Genomic DNA, 20,883 nt, shown 5'->3' with positions numbered 1-20,883 from the left:
TTTAACCCATTCTGGACGGGAACCCCTTTTGGTGTTTTAAACATTATGTTATAATTTAGCTATTGAAAAACAGCCACCGAGTGGCGCGCTGTGAGCGTGTAGGTCTGCTATTTTTGAAAAATCGTGAAAATATTTATTTCAGAAAACTGGAGGATTTAGACGTTTTTTTTTTTATTTCGAGTTCAGGCCTAGATGGGTTAATCCACAGCCTGGTAGGCTGCAGATATCCAACGCACCAACAGAGCCAGTGCAGAATGCCACGCATCGCAGTTAAGCCCAAACCACACCAGCTGCAACTCCTTGGGGACAAAACCGTTGACCTAAAACTGTTTTGTCTTTGGGACAAAAAAACTGTTCTAGGTCAACCACATGCAGCACATCGGTGTGGTTGACCTTGAAACGGTTTTGTCCCCAAGGAGTTGCAGCTGGTGTGGTTTGGGCTTTAACCCATTTTGGGCGGGAACCCCTTTTGGTGTTATAGCATCATGTCATGCTTTAGCTATTGAAAAATAGCAGATCTACAAGCTCATAGCGCGCCACCGAGTGGCGCGCTACGAGCTTGTAGGTCTGCTATTTTTGAAAAATCGAAGAACGGCTGACATAGAAACATAGCTTTTTCAGACAACTGTCAGGATGTAGAAGACATTTTTAGAATCTGATCTCAGGTCAAAATGGGCTAGTTAGGAGATGCTCAGGTGATTTCGGACTGGACGGTATAGGGTCCGGAGGACGCCTGGGTTGTGGGTTCTACAGTTTGGCGTGGAGGGATCCGACCCTCAGGTGGTGGTTGTGGGTTCTACTCGCAGGGATTCAGGTACCTCAGGGGGGGTTCTGTCAGTGTTCTACAGTTTGGCGTGCAGGGATCTGACCCTCAGGGGGTGGTTGTGGGTTCTACTCGCAGGGATTCAGGTACCTCAGGGGGGGTTCTGTCAGTGTTCTACAGTTTGGCGTGCAGGGATCCGACCTCGGGCTTGTCGAAGCAGAAGTCCTTCCACCAGGACGGACGCTCCAGAACCTTGTCGCCCTGCATCACCGCGGACCACAGGTTCTGGTACAGCTGCAACAGGACACACACACACACACACAGATACACAGATACACACCAGGACAACGTTACAATGTGTTACGTGTGTGTGTGTGTGTGTGTGTGTGTGTATGCGTGTGTGTGTGTACTTGTTTTAACCCATTTTGACCTGAGATCAGATTCTAAAAATGTCTTCTACATCCTGACAGTTTTCTGAAAAAGCTATGTTTCTGTGTCAGTCGTTCTTCGATTTTTCAAAAATAGCAGACCTACAAGCTCTACAAGCTCTACAAGCTCGACAAGCTCTACAAGCGCGCCCGCTACGAGCTTGTAGATCTGCTATTTTTCAATAGCTAAAGCATAACATAATGCTAACACCAAAAGGGGTTCCCGCCCAAAATGGGTTAAAGTAGATTTGGAGAATTTTACATTGTGAGGACCATTTTCCTGGTCCACTTTCGCACCTTATGTTTAACCTCACGTACATACGGTATATGCTGGTCTTATTACCTGTGTATATATACACAAAAGTAGACATCTTCATTATCATGTCTTTGTTCTCTTTGACATACAGTACTGTATTCAATGTTTTATTGCTTCTCCCTTTATGAAAATAAATCATAAAACAAATGACGGAGCTTGCGCAAAACATGAATGTGACCCACTTTTTTCTTCAGTAATTTGACACTAAATGCTAAATGGTGCATTTATATAGCGCCTTTATCCAAGGCGCTTTACATAGATTGTGCATTACATTCACCCAATCACACACACATTCATACACCGATGGCAGCAGAAACCATGCAAGGCACCAACCAGCACATCAGGAGCAATCAGGGGTTCAGTGTCTTGCTCAAGGACACTTCGACACTAACTCTGGGGGAGCCCGGGTTCGAACTGGCGACCTTGCGGTTACCATTCAGGCACTCTACCCCTGAGCCACCGCCGCCAGCGAAAAAAAAAGAAAGAAACGGCACATCATGCAGTAATACGGCCCGTAATGCATCCGTCTGTCTCTCCGCTATCAGTTACACGTTGCAGTGTAAACAAGACCCTGGAGAGGTTGTTGTTTTTTTGCGTCAGTATTACTTTGTGCCAGACCTCGACAGTCATGCTCCACTAACTAACCGACGCTCCACATCTTCTATCGATTACACAAACGCAACAACAGCCAAACCAGATCTTAACCCATGTTGGGCGGTAACACCCTTTTGGTGTTAGCATTATGTTATGCTTTAGCTATTGAAAAATAGCAGATCTACAAGCTCATAGCGTGCAACCGAGTGGCGCGCTACGAGCTTGTAGGTCTGCTATTTTTTTTAAAACATCGAAGAACGACAGCTTTTTCGGAAAACTGTCATGATGTAGAAGACATTTTTGGGAATCTGATCTCAGGTCAAAATGGGTTAATGATGGACCATGAGCTCCGCTACGACAAGGAGAAGAACCGTCCACACAGCGCTGCTCACGCTGTTTGTTTGTTTGTGTGGCTAACCAGAGGCTTAGTCCACCCTCCACTTCACCGAGAACTGTGTGGGACGGCGTTTATGGAAGATGGAGGGGCTTCTGAGAGAACCCCCCCCCCCCCCACCCAAACCCCTCATCCCCCCTAGACACCCACCACCACCACACCCCCCGCCCAGTGAGTAAAGATGACTCCTCGTGTTGTGCAGTGGCTCCAATTATTATATCTCTTTGCGGGCGCGACTTGTTTTCGCTGTGTTCACAGTTTACAGGAAAGAGTGATGAATGAATTAAGTAATGGGATTTATTTGAATAATATATTATGTAGAAACACTAATAGAACGCTCGCTAGGGACGGAGCTCGTTAATGTTTTATTGATAACGAGCCCCTTAACGATCAGGCTTAACGAGCCGGGTTCTTATCGAGCCCACTGTCGAGCATTTGATATTCTTTTGTGGAAAGACGGGAGATGATAACTTCTGAACAGAACCAGTATCTTTTACTAGGGCCTTCAAATACAGTACATTCCTAACAGACAGAAGGAAATTGACCTTTTTACTTTTGGAAAATAATATTGAAGTAACTGTTAACTGGTTAGGTTAATATGTATACTGTCACTTTAAAAGCGTAATTTTGTTTACCTGGACAGCGCTGGTTGGCAGGTATCGATACACTTTTAGACCCACATGTTTGTGCTGACACAAACATGTCATTTATTTCTTGAACGCATCTTGTCTTGATTGTTTATGCTCGATAACAGACCTACAATAAAAGACCTACAAGCTCGTAGCGCGCCACTCGGTGGCGCGCTATGAGCTTATAGATCTGCTATTTTTCAATAGCTAAATTATAACATAATGTTTAAAAAAACAAAAGGGGTTCCCGCCCAAAATGGGTTAAAATCGTCTCATATAAGAATTGTGGTCCAAAAATAAACAGACTGTCTCAGCGTTATTGTCGGGAAGGTGTCTCTGTATCCTTTACGACAGTCAGTCAGTCATATTTGATACAGTCTGTTTCTAACGAAAATGTAACTAATTCAGCAGCAGTAACATTAGTGTTTTCTAGCAGTCAGTTGATTCTTCATATCCGGATATGAGTGAAACCGCCTGGATGAGTTGTTTATTTTTCAAACACAGTTCTAATATGAGGCGATCTAGTAAGATCCCCCTATGGGGATTATAATACAAATAAAACATAGTTCTCATGTGGCGATCTAACATCCCCCCTATGGGGATTATAATACAAATACAAATGTACACGAACCCTGGGAACAGCACCCTCTGCCGATATTGACGTCAGACCTCGGTGCTTTATAAGAACTGGGCCCAGGGTACCAAAATCATTATAGTTAACGTTTTGCATTGTGCATAATCTCTGGCAGTGCCGGAAGGCTGGGGAGGCAGAGAGGAAGGCTGGGGAGGCAGATAGGAAGGCTGGGGAGGCAGAGAGGAAGGCTGGGGAGGCAGAGAGGAAGGCTGGGGAGGCAGAGAGGAAGGCTGGGGAGGCAGAGATGATGTTTTAGGTCCCGTCTAGCCTGAGCTAATGATGTGTTAGGTTTCTGGTCTAGATAGGGGCGGGTCGCGGCTGAGATTTCAGCAACGCCCTGATTGGATCTCACCGATCTGTCAGTCACCCCTGGCCCCTCCTCCTCTCCCCCCCCCCCCCCTAGTGCAGCGCTATACGTCACATCATTTGGAGCGACGCCCACCCGGAAGGGTTGACTCCCACTTCTAGACCAGAGCGGCCAATGCGGTTCCTCCAGTCTTTCATTTTTTGCGCCGACGAAAATGAAAGCCTGCTACCGAGGCTAGGTCCCGTCTGTCTCTATTCTGTATCTGGGAGAGGTGTCTAATATGGGAAACCCCTGGAAAGGGTACGCCAGGGAAGACATTCTAAACCTCAATCCCAAACTTTTCAAATCAGCCGCATGGTGGCCAATCAGGTAGGTCGTACAATCAAAAATGTAAAATGTATGCTTATCTGGATTGATGGGATCATGATGCAACTCCCCATATACTGTAGGCCAGGGGCTAAAACTTATTTTCGTGCTTTTTGAAGATTTTTGGAAATACATTTTCTTTTTATATCCACAGCAATGTATTCAGATGCCCAACATACAAGTCAACCTAGAACCGATTTAAGCCGCAGCACCCTCTGGTGGTCAAATTTGAGTGCCATACATAGAATAATACACAAACAAATCATTACAGTCTCGCTCTCTCCGCAGCTCAGCTAATTAACGACAAAAGGTGCAGAGTGCAAGCTAATAAATAACAACCAAAGGTCCGCGGTGTCCAGAAAAACAAAACATTGACGTAAAAGCGGTGCGGGGATTATCGCTTCATCGGTGCCAGAACAACAAGATGGAGTGCACACACACGCCTGGCTCCAATTATACCTTAATGAGTACCGTAAATCTCCTAGCATAGGTACACCCAGATAGCATGTCAAATCGGGGCTGGCTACGGCCCAGACGGCAGGCCATAATATGGCCTGCCGTTTCCACCCAAAAGAGACGGTATCATATTATGATACCGTCTCTGTTGGGTGGAAACCTCACATGTCCAAAACTGGTACTTTTCAGGATTATAAATGAAAAACACGTCAGGCCTACAAGCTCAAAACGCGTCGAGACACTTTTGTGTGACGCTGTAGTTGTCACGTGTAGGTGAGATAAGGACCCAAACACAGGACAGCCAGGCATGGTAGTGTTCAAAACCAAGAAATGGTGTTTTAATACAGAAGACAAGGTGAACATGAACAACTTAAAACAGACTGAAACAGGTGACAGGATACAATGACTCAACAAGGACTGACTGGGGAACAAGACTGATATACACATGAGGGTTGATTACATAATGAGACACAGCTGGCGCAAACAAACATAGAACCAAGAAAACTAGACCAGGGAACAATACATAGAAATACAAGACCTAGACTGTACAATGAATGACAAAAGTCTGTGACTGTGACAGTAGTATGGTCAAGTAGGACGTTGGACTCACTCACTGCCAATGACATGTCATGTTTTTTCCAAGGCCCAGAGCGCCAAACGCGTCCAAACTGTGTGTTCAAGTGATTACCGCTAGATGGCGCTCTTCGTTAACATATGAGTCACCATTTGACTCATATCTGTCACAGAGAGATCCAGGAGATCATGAAATCGCAACTTTCGCAAAGCCTTCCTCTGCCGTTGGCTTCCTGTTTATTTTCCTGGGGGAAATGCCTTTATGTCACCACCCCACCCCCCCCCCCCCCCCTTCTTCTACTGGCCATTTTTGGCCAGACAGGCTATACTCTTTTCAACGGACCGTAACTAGAGAACGGATGGTCGCTTTGACAAAAGATATATAAAATTGCGGACGCACAGAGAAAACCTCCGTGTCTCCGTCGATCTGGGGATCGATCGTACAGGAGATAAATATTCTGTGACTACTTGAAATGTAAGGAAAAACGAAAAATCGCTGGCAGGCATTTATGCTGGCAGTAAATTAGCTAATTTACCTGTACATGGGGAAAAAAACATTTTTCAACCCATTTTGGGTGGGAACCCCTTTTGGTGTTAGCATTATGTTATGCTTTAGCTATTGAAAAATAGCAGATCTACAAGCTCATAGCGCGCCACCGAGTGGCGCGCTACGAGCTTGTAGGTCTGCTATTTTTGAAAAATCGAAGAACGACTGACATAGAAACATAGCTTTTTCAGAAAACTGTCAGGATGTAGAAGACATTTTTAGAATCTGATCTCAGGTCAGAATGGGTAAAATATGGAGATAAGAGGTTTCTGCCCGACAGAGACAACATGGAGAGACTATAACAATATTAACATTTAAACAGCGCTTTATCTTGACGCGTCGAAAAGCACTGCATCATTTCAAATGACTGTACAATGTGTAGGCAATACAATACGCATACCGTAGATCATGGAAGCATGTAGGAAGCAGAAGCCATGACAAAAAGACAGATAACTGCGCTGAGGATGGAGAGGGGTTATATAACTTCATGAACCCATTTAGGCCTGACCTCAATTTTTTTTCTTTTCTGAAATAAATATTTTCACGATTTTTCAAAAATAGCAGACCTACAAGCTACGAGCTTGTAGATCTGCTATTTTTCAATAGCTAAATTATAACATAATGTTTAAAACACCAAAAGGGGTTCCCGCCCAAAATGGGTTAATTACCGGTATGTGTATGACTGATGCTCCTCTGACATGTTGTATGGGTGTACGTACCTACTCTACGGGATTTACGGTAATCATTAATTGAGAGCTAATTGGAGCCAGGTGTGGTTGAATTGTGTTTGGCACTTGGGAGGGAATAACCAGACCCCCCCCATCCTGTCCCGAAACACATTGTCACGTTTTTTCTGTGCTCACTTTCTTATAATTGAGGATTTTGTAGATACTATACAGTAAAATAAATGGTGCATTTATGTAGCGTTTTCAAGGCGCTTTATTGTGCATTACATTCACACACACACACACACACACACACACACACACACACACACACACACACACACACACACACACACACACACACACACACACACACACACACACACACACACACACACACACACACACACACATTCATAGATTGTGCATTACAATCCACCATTCACACACCGATGGCGGAGATAACCATCCAAGGCACCACCCTGCACAATGTGCACATCGGGAACAATTAGGGGATTCAGAGTCTTGCTCGAGGACACTTCGACACTAACTCTGGGGGAGCTGGGACTTTGCAGTTCCCTTGGGAGACGCTCGGGAGGCACCCCGTACCACCTATAAGGCTTAGGTGGTAAGGGAACCGATGCCTCCGTCCTAAGCTGTCTCCTTTCCAAGTCAAGGAGCAGCGGTTCTACTCCGAGTCTTGGATGACTGAATAGCAGACCTTCTTGTAACTACCGCACTCTGACTTCTGGTGCGGTTGACATAATGAAAACAAAGGTACAGGGTCGCACACAGTGGTGAGAGTGAATTTCATTTTTTCTACATAATAACTGAATAACAGACGAGGAGGTTATTTTGGAGTTTTATAAATATTTGGTGAAATGTTAGTTTTTTCCTGTTTGTGTGAGTTCTTTCTACTTTCTGTCATCATTTAGAGTTTTGGAGCCTGTGCACCTGGCCTTGTGCGCACGCACACACTTACATCTAAACAGTGCAATCCAAAGAAATCAGCTAAGGCTGTGTGCATGTGTAGGCAGTGAAAGCCAACAGCAAAGCCGATGGTGTGTTTATGAGTGACTCAGTGTGGTGTGTGTGTGTGTGTGTGTGTGTGTGTGTGCGTGTGTGTGTGTTTTAGTAGCTCTGAGGATGTCTATTCTAACTGAACACTTCACTCCCAAACAAGACGTCTCCAAAAACAACTGGCTGTGTTGTCCTGCATGTAAATCTGTCCCTGTAGACCTTCATGCCCCCTGGATGAAGAACCTTACTGATTATGTGTTGTATATATATATATATTGCTGCTGTTGGGCAGAAACCTCTTTTTGTGTGTTTTATTTTTATTTATTTATTTGTTTTTGCAAATTAACCGTCTGCCTGCCGCAAATGCTAGCTGATGTTGCTACCCGCATCAACACAGTGGGACACTGTGGCCGCGGCCATTTTGAACATGCGCGCGCATCCACTTCCAGTCTAAGCCCACCATTCACAGCTCTGTATCTCAGAAACGACATTGAGGGGCCGTTTCTGGTGAATACAAGGGTTTTCAACAGGCTGTAGCAGGCGGGCTGACACTCGCGGTCGCCTTTTTCAACCACCGACCGACACAAGAACATCCGGGCAACATCACACACACAGCAGTTCGTCATTGTAATATTCGGTTACGGATATTTGGCTCTTCAAAGTAAGTGTTACGCGCGATAAAATCTTGGCAGTACGCTATCGAGGGATAAATTAATGCTGGCGGTTAAAGTATTAATGTCCTACGTGATCATGCTACAGCGTCACACAAAACAAAAAAAGCACAAAAAGTTGCAGAACGAAACGAGGCGCGAAGCGGCGCACTTCGAGCTTGTGGATCTGCTGCTTTTGAATTTTGAAAAGTAACAGTTCTTTATTGTCTCACTGACATTAAATTAAGCCTTCACACAGACTTAGTGTCATACGGTAATACGGTCATTAGTCTGGCAGTCTGGCCAGTTTTGACATCTATAATAAAACGTCAGATATTTCTTGACACTTGTTTATAGAGTCATGACAGAAATGTCATCATCATCAGAACGCCCACTGACTGCTCAGTGACCCGGTCCGTTCACACATCACGCTGTTTGGACTGGACTCTAGGGACTGACGGTGTCCAGTCTGTTCTACATCAGGTCCTAGTACAGAGTGAAAGGTTTGCGAAGTATTGACAGTTTGAATGGTTAAACGTCTGAAATTACACGTTAAACAAACATGAATCCAACACTGATGACAGCGATGTCAAACAAGTCTATGAAGCTACCTGTGAAATATATGAAAGTAAGTTTAATCTGCGACACAATCAAAAAATTTGCACAATCATAAATTTGTGCTAATTCCACGCCCCATCTAGCGTAGCATTGTGCTACACTAACTAAACTAAACTAAACTAAAACGCTGACACTGCTCCCACTTCTATCTCCAAACATGACGCGGGTCCGGGTGCCTCCACGCCCCTTGTACGACATTGGTCTGTGCTCTGGCATCAATGGAGGCTTCTTTCACCATCTTCAATCACAGTCACAGTTTTTAGTGTAACACCAATGTTTTTATTTGTATTTTTCTTTTTTTGGCATTAGACTTCTAATTTTATACAATATTCTTGGGCTGAAAAAATGTTGAAGACCCCTGCTCTACAGGTTAGCAATGCTACAACCACAGTTGTTGGCTACAGATTTGTGGGCAGCATACTGGTACTTGAGACCATTTATGATCATTCCCTGCCACTGGGTGTAAAGATTTTATTCGTTCATTCATACTAGGAGGACATTTAAGCCTGCTTCTAAATACTAGAGTCATGGCTGAAAAGACTATCTAGGCTGTATCTTCTAATGAGCATGAGTGACGAGCAATTATATGAAGATAAGGTTGGAAATAGGTAAAGTGCTCCATTGATTAAAGTATTTTTCAGTCATTAGCTCTACTTGGTCATTCTAATTTGGAGTCAATTAGTGCTATCTTAACAAATGATCTGTCTGAGCTAAGTTTGCGCACGCACGCACGCACACTTGTGTAGCAGAGTGGCTCAGAGCCTCAGCCTGATGGCCTCAAAAGTCTAATATCTCCCCCCGGTCCATATAGGGATATCCCTTTGGTCTAGTGGTTAAGATATTGGACTTCGAATCCCGAGTGTTACACATGCACGCACACACTCACCTTGGGTGTGGGCTACTCTAAACAACGTCCCCCACACACACACACACACACACACACACACACACACACACACACACACACACACACACACACACACACACACACACACACACACACACACACACACACACACACACACACACACACACACACACACACACACACACACACACACACACACACCTTGGGTGTGGGACGTATAATTCCTGATGTTGAACACATTCTCTGCGCATCTGGCTTGTGTTTAAAATGTCAAAGTAATTAAATCCAGAGACGACCAAACACACTCAGGAGAACAAGAATGAAGTCGCACACGCGCGCGCACACACACACACACACACACACACACACACACACACACACACACACACACACACACACACACACACACACACACACACACACACACACACACACGCACACGGTTGCATTGTGAGCTTGTAGATCTGTCGCGCAACTATGTACAAATCGGCATAACTCCAACCTCAGACCTGATGTCTAAAACACGCACGCGCACGCACGCACGCACGCACGCACGCACGCACACAACACACAGTCTGTATTTCAACCCTACATCTTACTCATCTTCTCTTCCCTCTCACACACACACCTGCTGTCTGTCTAGCAGCAGACCATGACTTTTTGGGGACAGACAACAAGCCCTGTGTTGTGTAGCTGCAGACTAGCAGTGTGTGTGTGCGTGCGCGTGTGCGTCAGCTCAGTGTGGCTATGAGTGTGTGTCCTGCATGGTGACAGCATACTCACTGTTTGGTGTTTGGGACGTCCCGACTCGAGGTGCAACAACTGGAAGACAGCGATAGCCAAGAGCTACGTCTGTCTGTCTGTCTGTCTGTCTGTCTGTCTGTCTGTCTGTCTGTCTGTACCACTGACTCACATGGGTTAGGAACACAACAACACTATGACGTGGTAGTCTGAGCTGTGATTGGCTGGGGGGGAGGGGGGGTGTCAGAGAGTGGTAGGGGAGACAGAGAGGGACAGGGAGAGACGGAGAGAGACAGAGACAGGAAGGAAAGAAAGAAAGAGAGAAAGAAAGAGAGAGAGAAAGAAAGAAAGAAAGAAAGAAAGAAAGAAAGAAAGAGAGACAGACAGACAGACAGACAGAGGAAGAGAGAGAGACAGAGAGAGATGGGGAAAGGGGGGCAGAAAGAGAGATTGAGAAAGGGTTAGAAAGAGAGAGGGAAAGAGAACGAGAGAGACACAGAGAGGGAGGTAGAGGAGAGAGTGCTTTTAAAACAACACTGGGCCAATATCACATCTCAAAGACATTGTTATAATTTAGCTATTGAAAAATAGCAGATCTACAAGCTCGTAGCGCGCCACTCACGAGCTTGTAGGTCTGCTATTTATTAAAAATCGTGAAAATATTTATTTCAGAAAACTGGAGGATTTAGAAGATTTTTTTTAAAATGTTAAGGTCAGGCCTAAATGGGATAATTATGAATATCTAGCTGTGTTGAGTATCCATAGTTCCATGATGTGCTGCTTGCCCTTTTCTTTTTTCTTTTTGTTTGTTTTGTACTTTCAATTTAGACCTTTCTAGTTTGTTCTACTTTATTTGTATACATTTATGACACATCTTCAATAAAAAATTATTATTTAAAAACTAAAAAAAGAATCAGGTCACCGCCGGTTCGCCTCCCTGTGCGCCTATGTCTCAGTCCCTGAGCAATGCACTGAACCTGTAACAGTTCCCCATGCTCTTCCTTATCTGAGGAGCCATGTGTTTCCATCCCGTTTTCCTTTCTCTCTCCTGCTCTTACTCTCTCCTCTCTCTCTCTCCCACCACTCCATTCTTCTTTACACGTGCAAACCTGGCTGTGATGTTAATACAGTTGATTCTGATTTGCTTTGTGAAACTGAAAAATCTTTAGCAGAGTTTTTCTCGTAATTGAGGCTCAGATTTAGGTGATATGATGTGAGGGACGATGTTAGGAGCTCAATAAAAAAATAGTGCAACATCATGGTTAGTATATTAGCACTAGGCCTATCTCACAGCATTTCCCGCCCCCTTTTGTTGATAGTGGTGTTATTTTTTTTGCGGTCCATAGGCTTCCATGTTAAAAGAGGTATTTTCACAAGCCACAAACTACCGTTTTGTAAAGGTAAGGTTTATTCTACTTATTTGAGTTGTTATACCATTGTGTTTTCTTCATATTATTATCGGTCTTTGACATTTTAACATTAGGAAATGTACTTAGATTCTCCAGAGGAAAAAAGTGGTAATGCCTAATGTTAAATGACACCACTATCTACCGGAAGTGGGCGTGGAAAGGGGGCTGTGAGATAGGCCTATTCTGGTGATAGAACAGACTAGCGCCCACCCCGGAAATGACCGTTTATTACTTCCGGTTCAAGCGGACGGTTCACAGGGTCTTCTTCGTGGCCTTTTTCGTGCATTCTGTTGGCACTGGCGCCACAGTGCCAGAGTCAATGGTGGAATAAAAAAAAGATCACACCCGTGTGAAGTGAGGGGCGCTCCTATCATCACACATCATCATACATCGCATTCCGTGCTCAGCCAATCAAATCATCACAAATGTCATTCCGGCCAATCACTTTTGTCGTCTTCACTTTTCTGCCCTCACTTTTCATCTTCAATATGTACTTTGCTCAGCCAATCATATCATCGCCAATTCAAATATATTGTTTGTGTTCACACGCACAGACAAAGCTGGGCATAGGAGAGGCTAGCTAGTTTGGAAAAATCCAAAACTATTATAACCTTGATCTACAAGCTCATAACGAGCAAAGATCTCTATAGCTGTATATAGGAGGGGCTAGAACCCCTCAAAAACACAAAAAGCTCAAGTGCATCCTACAATATCACTGTAGTGCTCAAAGTCAAAGAAGGTGTGTTTGTACAGGTGTGTGTGTGTGTGTGTGTGTGTGTGTGTGTGTGTGTGTGCGAGTGTGTGTGTGTGTGCGTGCGAGTGAGTGTGTGTGTGTCTGTGTGTGTCTGTGTGTGTGTGTGTGTGTGTGTGTGTGTGTGTGTGTGCGAGTGTGTGTGTGTGTGTGTGTGTGTGTGTGTGCGAGTGTGTGTGTGCCTGTGCGTGCGAGCGTGTGTGTGTGTGTGTGTGTGTGTGTGTGTGTGTGTGTGTGTGTGTGTGTGTGTGTGTGTGTGTGTGTGTGCGAGTGTGTGTGTGCCTGTGCGTGCGAGCGAGCGTGTGTGTGTGTGTGTGTGTGTTGTGTGTGTGTGTGTGTGTGTGTGTGTGTGTGTGTGTGTGTGTGTGTGTGTGTGTGTGTGTGTGGTGTGTGCGTGCGTGCGTGCGCGTGTGTTCCTGGAAGAAAGGCAGAAGAGAGCCAAAGTACCGCAGTTGTTCTTCCAGTAATGAGACACACCCCTATAAAAGGGGCGAGAGAGAGAGAGAGAGAGAGGGAGAGAGAGAGAGAGAGAGAGAGAGAGAGAGGTGGGGAAGGAGAGAGAGAGAGAGAGAGAGAGAGAGAGAGAGAGAGAGAGAGAGAGAGAGAGGTGGGGAAGGAGAGAGAGAGAGAGAGAGAGAGAGAGAGAGGAGAGAGAGAGAGAGAGAGAGAGAGAGAGAGAGAGAGAGGAGAGAGGTGGGGAAGGAGAGAGAGAGAGAGAGAGAGAGAGAGAGAGAGAGAGAGAGAGAGAGAAAGAGAGGTGGGGAAGGAGAGAGAGAGAGAGAGGTGGGGAAGGAGAGAGAGAGAGAGAGAGAGAGAGAGAGAGAGAGAGAGAGAGAGAGAGAGAGAGAGAGAGAGAGAGAGAGAGAGGTGGGAAGGAGAGAGAGAGAGAGAGGTGGGGAAGGAGAGAGAGAGAGAGAGAGAGAGAGAGAGAGAGAGGGAGAGAGAGAGAGAGAGAGAGAGAGAAAGAGAGGTGGGGAAGGAGAGAGAGAGAGAGAGAGAGAGAGGTGGGGAAGGAGAGAGAGAGAGAGAGAGAGAGAGAGAGAGAGAGAGAGAGAGAGAGAGAGAGAGAGAGGTGGGGAAGGAGAGAGAGAGAGAGAGAGAGAGAGAGAGAGAGAGAGAGAGAGAGAGAGAGAGGTGGGGAAGGAGAGAGAGAGAGAGAGAGAGAGAGAGAGAGAGAGAGAGAGAGAGAGAGAGAGAGAGGTGGGGAAGGAGAGAGAGAGAGAGAGAGAGAGAGAGAGAGAGAGAGAGAGAGAGAGAGAGAGGGGCAGAAAGACTGAAATGCAAGGGAGCGAGAGACCGAACAAGTGAGAGAAACAGAGGAATGAAGAGACAGACAGACAGAGGCCAGTGTGTGTGAGAGTGAGAGTGTGTGTGTGTGTGTGTGTGTGTGTGTGTGTGTGTGTGTGTGTGCACACGCGCGCGCAAAATGTATAATAAAGCACTTGTGTGTTCCAAGTTGCCATGTTCACGCGCATTAATGAAAACGATGCTTTTTCAGACGTCACTCACAGCTAATACACCAGATGTTGTTGTTGATGATGAGGGCAGTAGAGGAGTGACCATTTTGGATGTGGGTTGTTACATTTGACCACAGTCTGGAAGAGGCATTCCTTACCAAGGTATTAACCCATTCTGGGCGGGAACCCCTTTTGGTGTTAGCATTATGTTATGCTTTAGCTATTGAAAAATAGCAGATCTACAAGCTCATAGCGCGCCACCGAGTGGCGCGCTACGAGCTTGTAGGTCTGCTATTTTTGAAAAATCGAAGAACCACTGACATAGAAACATAGCTTTTTCAGAAAACTGTCAGGATGTAGAAGACATTTATAGAATCTGATCTCAGGTCAATACAGCTTGGTTATAAACGTAAACGGCTTGTGTTCATATATTTGGAAGCCTCGGTAATGAGAAATGAGAAATAATATGTTCCCAAGTTCGTGCAATGCATTTGCTACCGTTTGTGTTCAAGAAATACTTAATTAAATGTGAACGCAAATATATATGTTAAGAGGGTGTGTGTGTGTGTGTGTGTGTGTGTGTGCGTGCGTGCGTGCCTGCGTGCGTGCGTGGTGCTCACCTGTCCGTCTGCCATGCCGATGGGAGAGTTGAGGAAGAAGTCCGGAGGAGCCACCGCGTCCACTAGAGACACAGCGTCGTCCTTCAGCTGGACGAGAGACATGGAGAGAGAGAGAGAGACAAGATAAATACATGTAAAACAGAACCAGAGAACGACAGAGAAGAGACATAATGTACTGTGAAGGCCTAAATACGACTTGAACAACTAGAAGGGTGAAAAGGGGAGAACACATGGAAAGCACGGTGCATTTATACACTGTATATAGCACCTTTATCCAAGCTAGACTAAAGCCTGATTTGGTAAACGCTAAATGGACTTCATTTACAGTACTAGAGTGGTGCCCGTTGGGCGTTGAACGCCTGCTACTTGGAACGATGCAAGTTGGAAATGCATGCCCCACCCAGATATTATGTCTGTGTACCTTTTATGCCTGACGTCAGAATGATTGTCTGATTTCTGTATGTGTCTCTCTATTCCTATATATGGAGTTCTGTGTCAGGCATGCCCAAATATGGAGTGTTGTGATGTCAGAACAGGCCAGCTTATGGAGTTCTGTGTCAGGCATACCCAAATATGGAGTATTGTGAACAGGCCAGCTCCATATATGGACCCTGGGGGGCAGGGGCCCCGAACCAGAGCCCGGGCAGAAGCCTTTTTGGGGCGGTTCTGGACGACCGTGGGTCCGACCGACTCGAGTCGACACCGGGGCACTGCACTCCCTGTGGTGGTGTGGAACGCGTGTGTCGAATTTGACGTCGGTGGGGGCGAACGGTTCTCGAGTTACGTGGAATACAGACGAACAGACGTAGCTGTACAGACGTACACACAGAGAGACTTGGTGAATTTATAGTTTTCTCCAAAGCGCTTTGTACTGTCAGCTTCTCTTTTCGGAAATGTTTAGACGACTGCTCAGATGAGCACACGAGGGGGAGGCTATTAGGGTGTATTCAAGTGTCTTGCTCACGGACACTTTGACTGGGCGAGCCGGGGGTCTTGCCCATCCGCTGCGGGCACTCCAGCGCCTTTATTCTGAAAGACTCCTGGGGCAAAAAATGTGTTAAGTAACAGTGCTTAAGTAAATGTATTTAGTTACTTTACACCACTGTCTGGCACTCAGCTATGGCTGCTCATCGGGTAAAGGGAATACATAAATACATCTGAAGAGACAGGAATACGAGAAACGTGTAGATTTGATAATCCCTCTAATCAGCGACACTTCTCTTAATAACTCTCATACTGTACTGTTCTGTATAATGTACTAATCTCAACTGTATACGTCCCCAATTCATCTGTCTGTACAGTACCTTGTATGTGCATACAGTGGGCGTTGTATGTATAGCAGACCGGCTGCTCTGTATACGTTACAATTCAGGTGTTTATTAACACGCTTTTAACCAACTTAGAAAGGTTGGAACAAGTGCCTTATATACAGTGCACAGTGTGTGTATGGTTGTATGGTGTGTATTGCACGTGACATATTCCTGTCTTTGGACATACAGTAAAAAATAACACACACATTTGCACTGTGATTAAGTGAAGGTATTACATGTCCTGTTCACTGGATTACCGGGTGCAGTACTTTGTTTAGACAGTACTTAGTTTAGACCAGTCATTAGTCCTACAACTACAAACCCTCACCCTAACCCTAACCTCTAACGGGGCAGCACACCTAAACCTAAACCATGTCTAACCAATGACTAGTAGACTAAACTAAGTATGCACCCCATGCAAACCTGCATGTGGATTAATGCAGACAATGCAAACATGCAGACATATGCTTCAATGCAAAACATGTAGAAATGCAAAAATGTGAAGAGTGGCCGCATGGCAACCGAAAGGTTCCCACCTGACTCCACCCAGAGTTAGTGTCGAAGTGTCCTTGAGCAAGACGCTGAACCCCTAATCGCCCCCGATGTGCAGGTTGGTGCCTTGCATGGTTTCATCCGCCATCGGTGTATGCATGTGTGTGTGAATGGGTACATGTAATGCACAATCTATGTAAAGCGCCTTCAGTCAGTCGGTCGGTCGGTCGGTCGGTCGGTCGGTCGGTCGGACGGACGGACGGACGGACGGACGGACGGACGGACGGACGGACGGACGGACGGACGGACGGACGGACGGACGGACGGACGGACGGACGGACGGACGGACAGACAGACAGACAGACAGACAGACAGACAGACAGACAGACAGACAGACAGACAGACAGACAGACAGACAGACAGACAGACAGACAGACAGACAGACAGACAGACAGACAGACTGTCACAGTACCTGTGAGCAGAGTGTAAGAATGGCTGTTTGGACCAATTCAACCGGTTGTTTCCCAGAGAAGAACCCACCTGGAAATACAAACATAGTGCTTCGTTATGCATGGAACACGTGGAGAGAAATACAAACATAGTGCTTCATTATGCATGGAACACGTGGAGAGAAATACAAACATAGTGCTTCATTATGCATGGAACACGTGGAGAGAAATACAAACATAGTGCTTCATTATGCATGGAACACGTGGAGAGAAATACAAACATAGTGCTTCATTATGCATGGAACACGTGGAGAGAAAAGGAGAGTCTAAAGACCAGAGGCAATACAAACATAGTGCTTCGTTATGCATGGAACACGTGGAGAGAAAAGGAGTCTAAAGACCAGAGGCAACTCAGCCTTTTCTGTCATCACCCCATCAATTATGGAATGAGCTCCCCTCCCATATCAAACTGGCCCCCACCATCGAGACTTTAAAATCTCGCCTTAAGACGCACCTTTATACCTTGGCTTTTAATTTTCTTTGAGAGTTTCTGTGGTCTAGTTTCTACTTTTTCACCGTGTGATTTTGCTGTTGTTTTCTGTGTTAATATAATGTCCTTTCAGATGGGCAGCGACTGACATGCCTGGAAATTCATTTTCAATGAGGCGTGCGTTTATTTTGGACGTGCGGAGGGGTGATTACGCAAGCATACTTTCCCGTAAAATTGTTGCGCGCGTGCTCGTTTCGTGCGCACGCCCCACGGCTGACTAGACCTGGACTGTGTTTCACGCTATATGCGTCCCTCTTGAGCAGACCTGGAGCAGACATGTCGTTGATCCAGGCGACAACGTCTGTGACACACGCTCCCCGTCTGAAAGAACATTAATCCATTTTGGGCGGGAACCCCTTTTGGTGTTTTAAGCATTATGTTATACTTTAGCTATTGAAAAATAGCAGATCTACAAGCTCGTAGCGCGCCACCGAGTGGCGCGCTACGAGCTTGTAGGTCTGCTATTTTTTTTAAATCGTGAAAATATGGCACAAAACTTTGAATATATATTTCAGAGCGAACATTTTTAATTAAAATATTGGCTTCTGGGGGGGGGGTCCCTGGAACTAAATATTTTGAGATGGGGGTCCGTGGCCCAATAGAGATAATTCTGGGGGTCCTTGACATGAAAAAGGTTGAGCACCACTGACATAGAAACATGGGTTTTTCAGATTTTTTTTTAAGATTTAGAAGCCTTTTTTATATCGCCCTCAGTCCAAAATGGGTTAAGTGTATTTAGATTGGGATTTTCTGTGCAGCACTTTGTAAACCCTCGAGTTGTAAAATGTGCTATTATGAATAAAGCTTGGATTGGATTGAAGAGAGAAGAATAGAGAAGCAAACCAACCCTGGTACAGCGTGTAGCCGTGTGGGTGCTGACACGGCGACATTCAAAACTCTATATGGCTTGTGTGGACTAGACCTAAATGTACAACTCTATGGACTAGACCAGGGGTTCTCAACGTTTTTGGCCGGGGACCCCCGGAAATGCTTTGGCAATGTCTCGGGACCCCTGCCCCGCCCCCTCCCGACCCCCAATATAAATTGACTGCTACAATAACCTTAACCCATTTTGGGCGGGAACCCCTTTTGGTGTTATAATTTAGCTATTGAAAAATAGCAGATCTACAAGCTCATAGCGCGCCACCGAGTGGCGCGCTACGAGCTTGTAGGTCTGCTATTTTTTTTTAATCTTTTTTTTTATAATTTGGGGACCCCCTAAAATAATTTGGCGACCCCCCGAGGGGTCGCGACCCACGGGTTGAGAACCCCTGGACTAGACCAGGGGTAGGCAACCTTAGGCACCAGTGTACACCAGGGGTAGGCAACCTTAGGCACCAGTGTACACCAGGGGTAGGCAACCTTAGGCACCAGTGCCAACATTGGCACAAAGGAGGGTGATCACTGGCACACATGGCAAGTGTGTGAGAGAGTATTTTTGGTTTTAAATAAAACTATTTTAAAAATGAGTCAAATCCCTCATTTGTGTGTAAATTACATTCTCCATTCCACATTCATTAAAACTGAACTCTGTTATTTCCCTGAGTATAATGGTCATTATAACAACGTGAAAGAAAATATTTAAAAAGAAGAAAAAATATTATATTTGTGGTCAAGCAAAATATGTTGGAATTTTTCACGTGGTGTTAATTAATATTAATTAATAATTTATTAACTGATGATCTAGAAAATAAAAACATGGCACTTCATTTAGAAAAAGTTGCAGACCCCTGGACTAGACCACTGGACTAGACCATAGGGCAACTAGTCGACTAGTTGACTAGTTGATAAGAAAAAAAAAAGAAAGTTTAATTTTATTTAATTTTTCCCCCGATTTTGTAGGAATCAAGATCAGGTAGTTTGTAGTTATAGTCACCAATGTACACAGTTTTTAAATGTACAAATATTTATTTAAAAAAAAAAGAAAAAAAAGAGAAAAGTTTTTTTTTTTTACATAATAGGTAGTTAAACAACTAGTCGACTAGTCGACTACATTCGAATGACGCGGTTGCAGAGCGACCGGAGTAGCCTGATTATCAGACTGGGGTCTTTGGGCTGGATCCAGGCTACGACCGGAGGCCATAGAGAATGAACTACATTACCCATGTACAGCGTAGCCATGTGGTTGCTCAGCGACCAGAGTCCATAGAGGGCACACAGCCGTCTGAGGACCTGCGTGAGGCCAGGGGGTGTGTCCGGGTCAAAGGTCAGGTCGTGGAATCGCTGCAACACAGCGTGCTCGATGTAGACAATGGAGAGAGAGCGGCAGTAGTACACCTGGTACACACACACACACACACACACACACACACACACACACACACACACACACACACACACACACACACACACACACACACACACACACACACACACACACACACACACACACACACACACACACACACACACACACACACACACACACACACACACACACAGAGAGAGAGAGAAAAGGCGGGTCAAATGGACATTCTCCTGGGAACCGCACAGGACACACCAGTCTACCAGGGCTTGTTTTGTTAACCTCATTCTCAGCCATTGTGCGTGTGTGTGCGTGTGTGTGTGTGTGTGTGTGTGTGTGTGTGTGTGTGTGAGTGTGAGAGAGAGAGTTTGCCATGGTAATGTCCATCCTTCCTGTTGGTATGGGAGACAGAACTCACAGAAGAACCCACACAAACCGCATGCACGCACACACACGCACACGCACACGTACACGCACACGCACACGCACACGCACACGCACACACACGCACGCTGGCCTGCACAGAGCGCTGTACCAACCCTCTGTATATGAGGGTGCTAAACAATGCCCTGGGTAAGGCCAGTAACACTGTCTAGTGTCTACAGAAACATCTCTATTCATCTTGCACAGTTCAACAACAACAAAACACTGTTTCTGAACATTTCAGGTGAGAAACAGGCCACGCAAAGTTTAAATGTACAGTATGTTAAAGGGCCACTTTCCTGGGGTTTTTATGTGTGTAATATATCTTTTTTCCTACATATTTTAGTCATGACGTCATGTTCATGACCAAAAAACCTGTCCATGAAAATGTGGTCTCACTTTCTTCTCTGGACTACAACGTCATGCCTCCATGCAGCCTCCACAAGGAGGGGAAGTGCACTAAAGCATTATGGGCATTGTAGGAATTCAGCAATCCAGTCAAACCCTAGTCAAACACACAGACTTCATTATCTTTTTCTGGCCATAGCGTGCAAATTTCAAATTGTGCTAATAATACAAATACTGTTAACATTGAGTGACTTCAGTTC

The 20,883-nt window shown here is 45.3% G+C and overlaps 1 protein-coding gene across 1 annotated transcript in view; it reads right to left on the bottom strand.

Moving 5' to 3' along the window:
* Window positions 1-444: 444 nt before the first annotated feature.
* acox3 (acyl-CoA oxidase 3, pristanoyl) overlaps window positions 445-20,883 on the bottom strand; it is an 85,397-nt gene continuing 64,958 nt past the window's right edge. Inside the window, exons 16-19 of the mRNA XM_079491003.1 lie at window positions 19,710-19,884; window positions 17,081-17,148; window positions 14,807-14,893; window positions 445-1,057 (exon numbers count right to left, since the gene is read on the bottom strand). Coding sequence (XP_079347129.1) covers window positions 938-1,057; window positions 14,807-14,893; window positions 17,081-17,148; window positions 19,710-19,884 — 450 coding nt within the window. The 3' untranslated portion in view covers window positions 445-937. The remainder of the gene's footprint in view (window positions 1,058-14,806; window positions 14,894-17,080; window positions 17,149-19,709; window positions 19,885-20,883) is intronic.

The sequence above is a fragment of the Electrona antarctica genome (assembly GCF_951216825.1).
Source record: "Electrona antarctica genome assembly, chromosome: 21".
NCBI lineage: Eukaryota > Metazoa > Chordata > Actinopteri > Myctophiformes > Myctophidae > Electrona > Electrona antarctica.
This window is presented reverse-complemented; position numbering and strand designations above follow the sequence as displayed.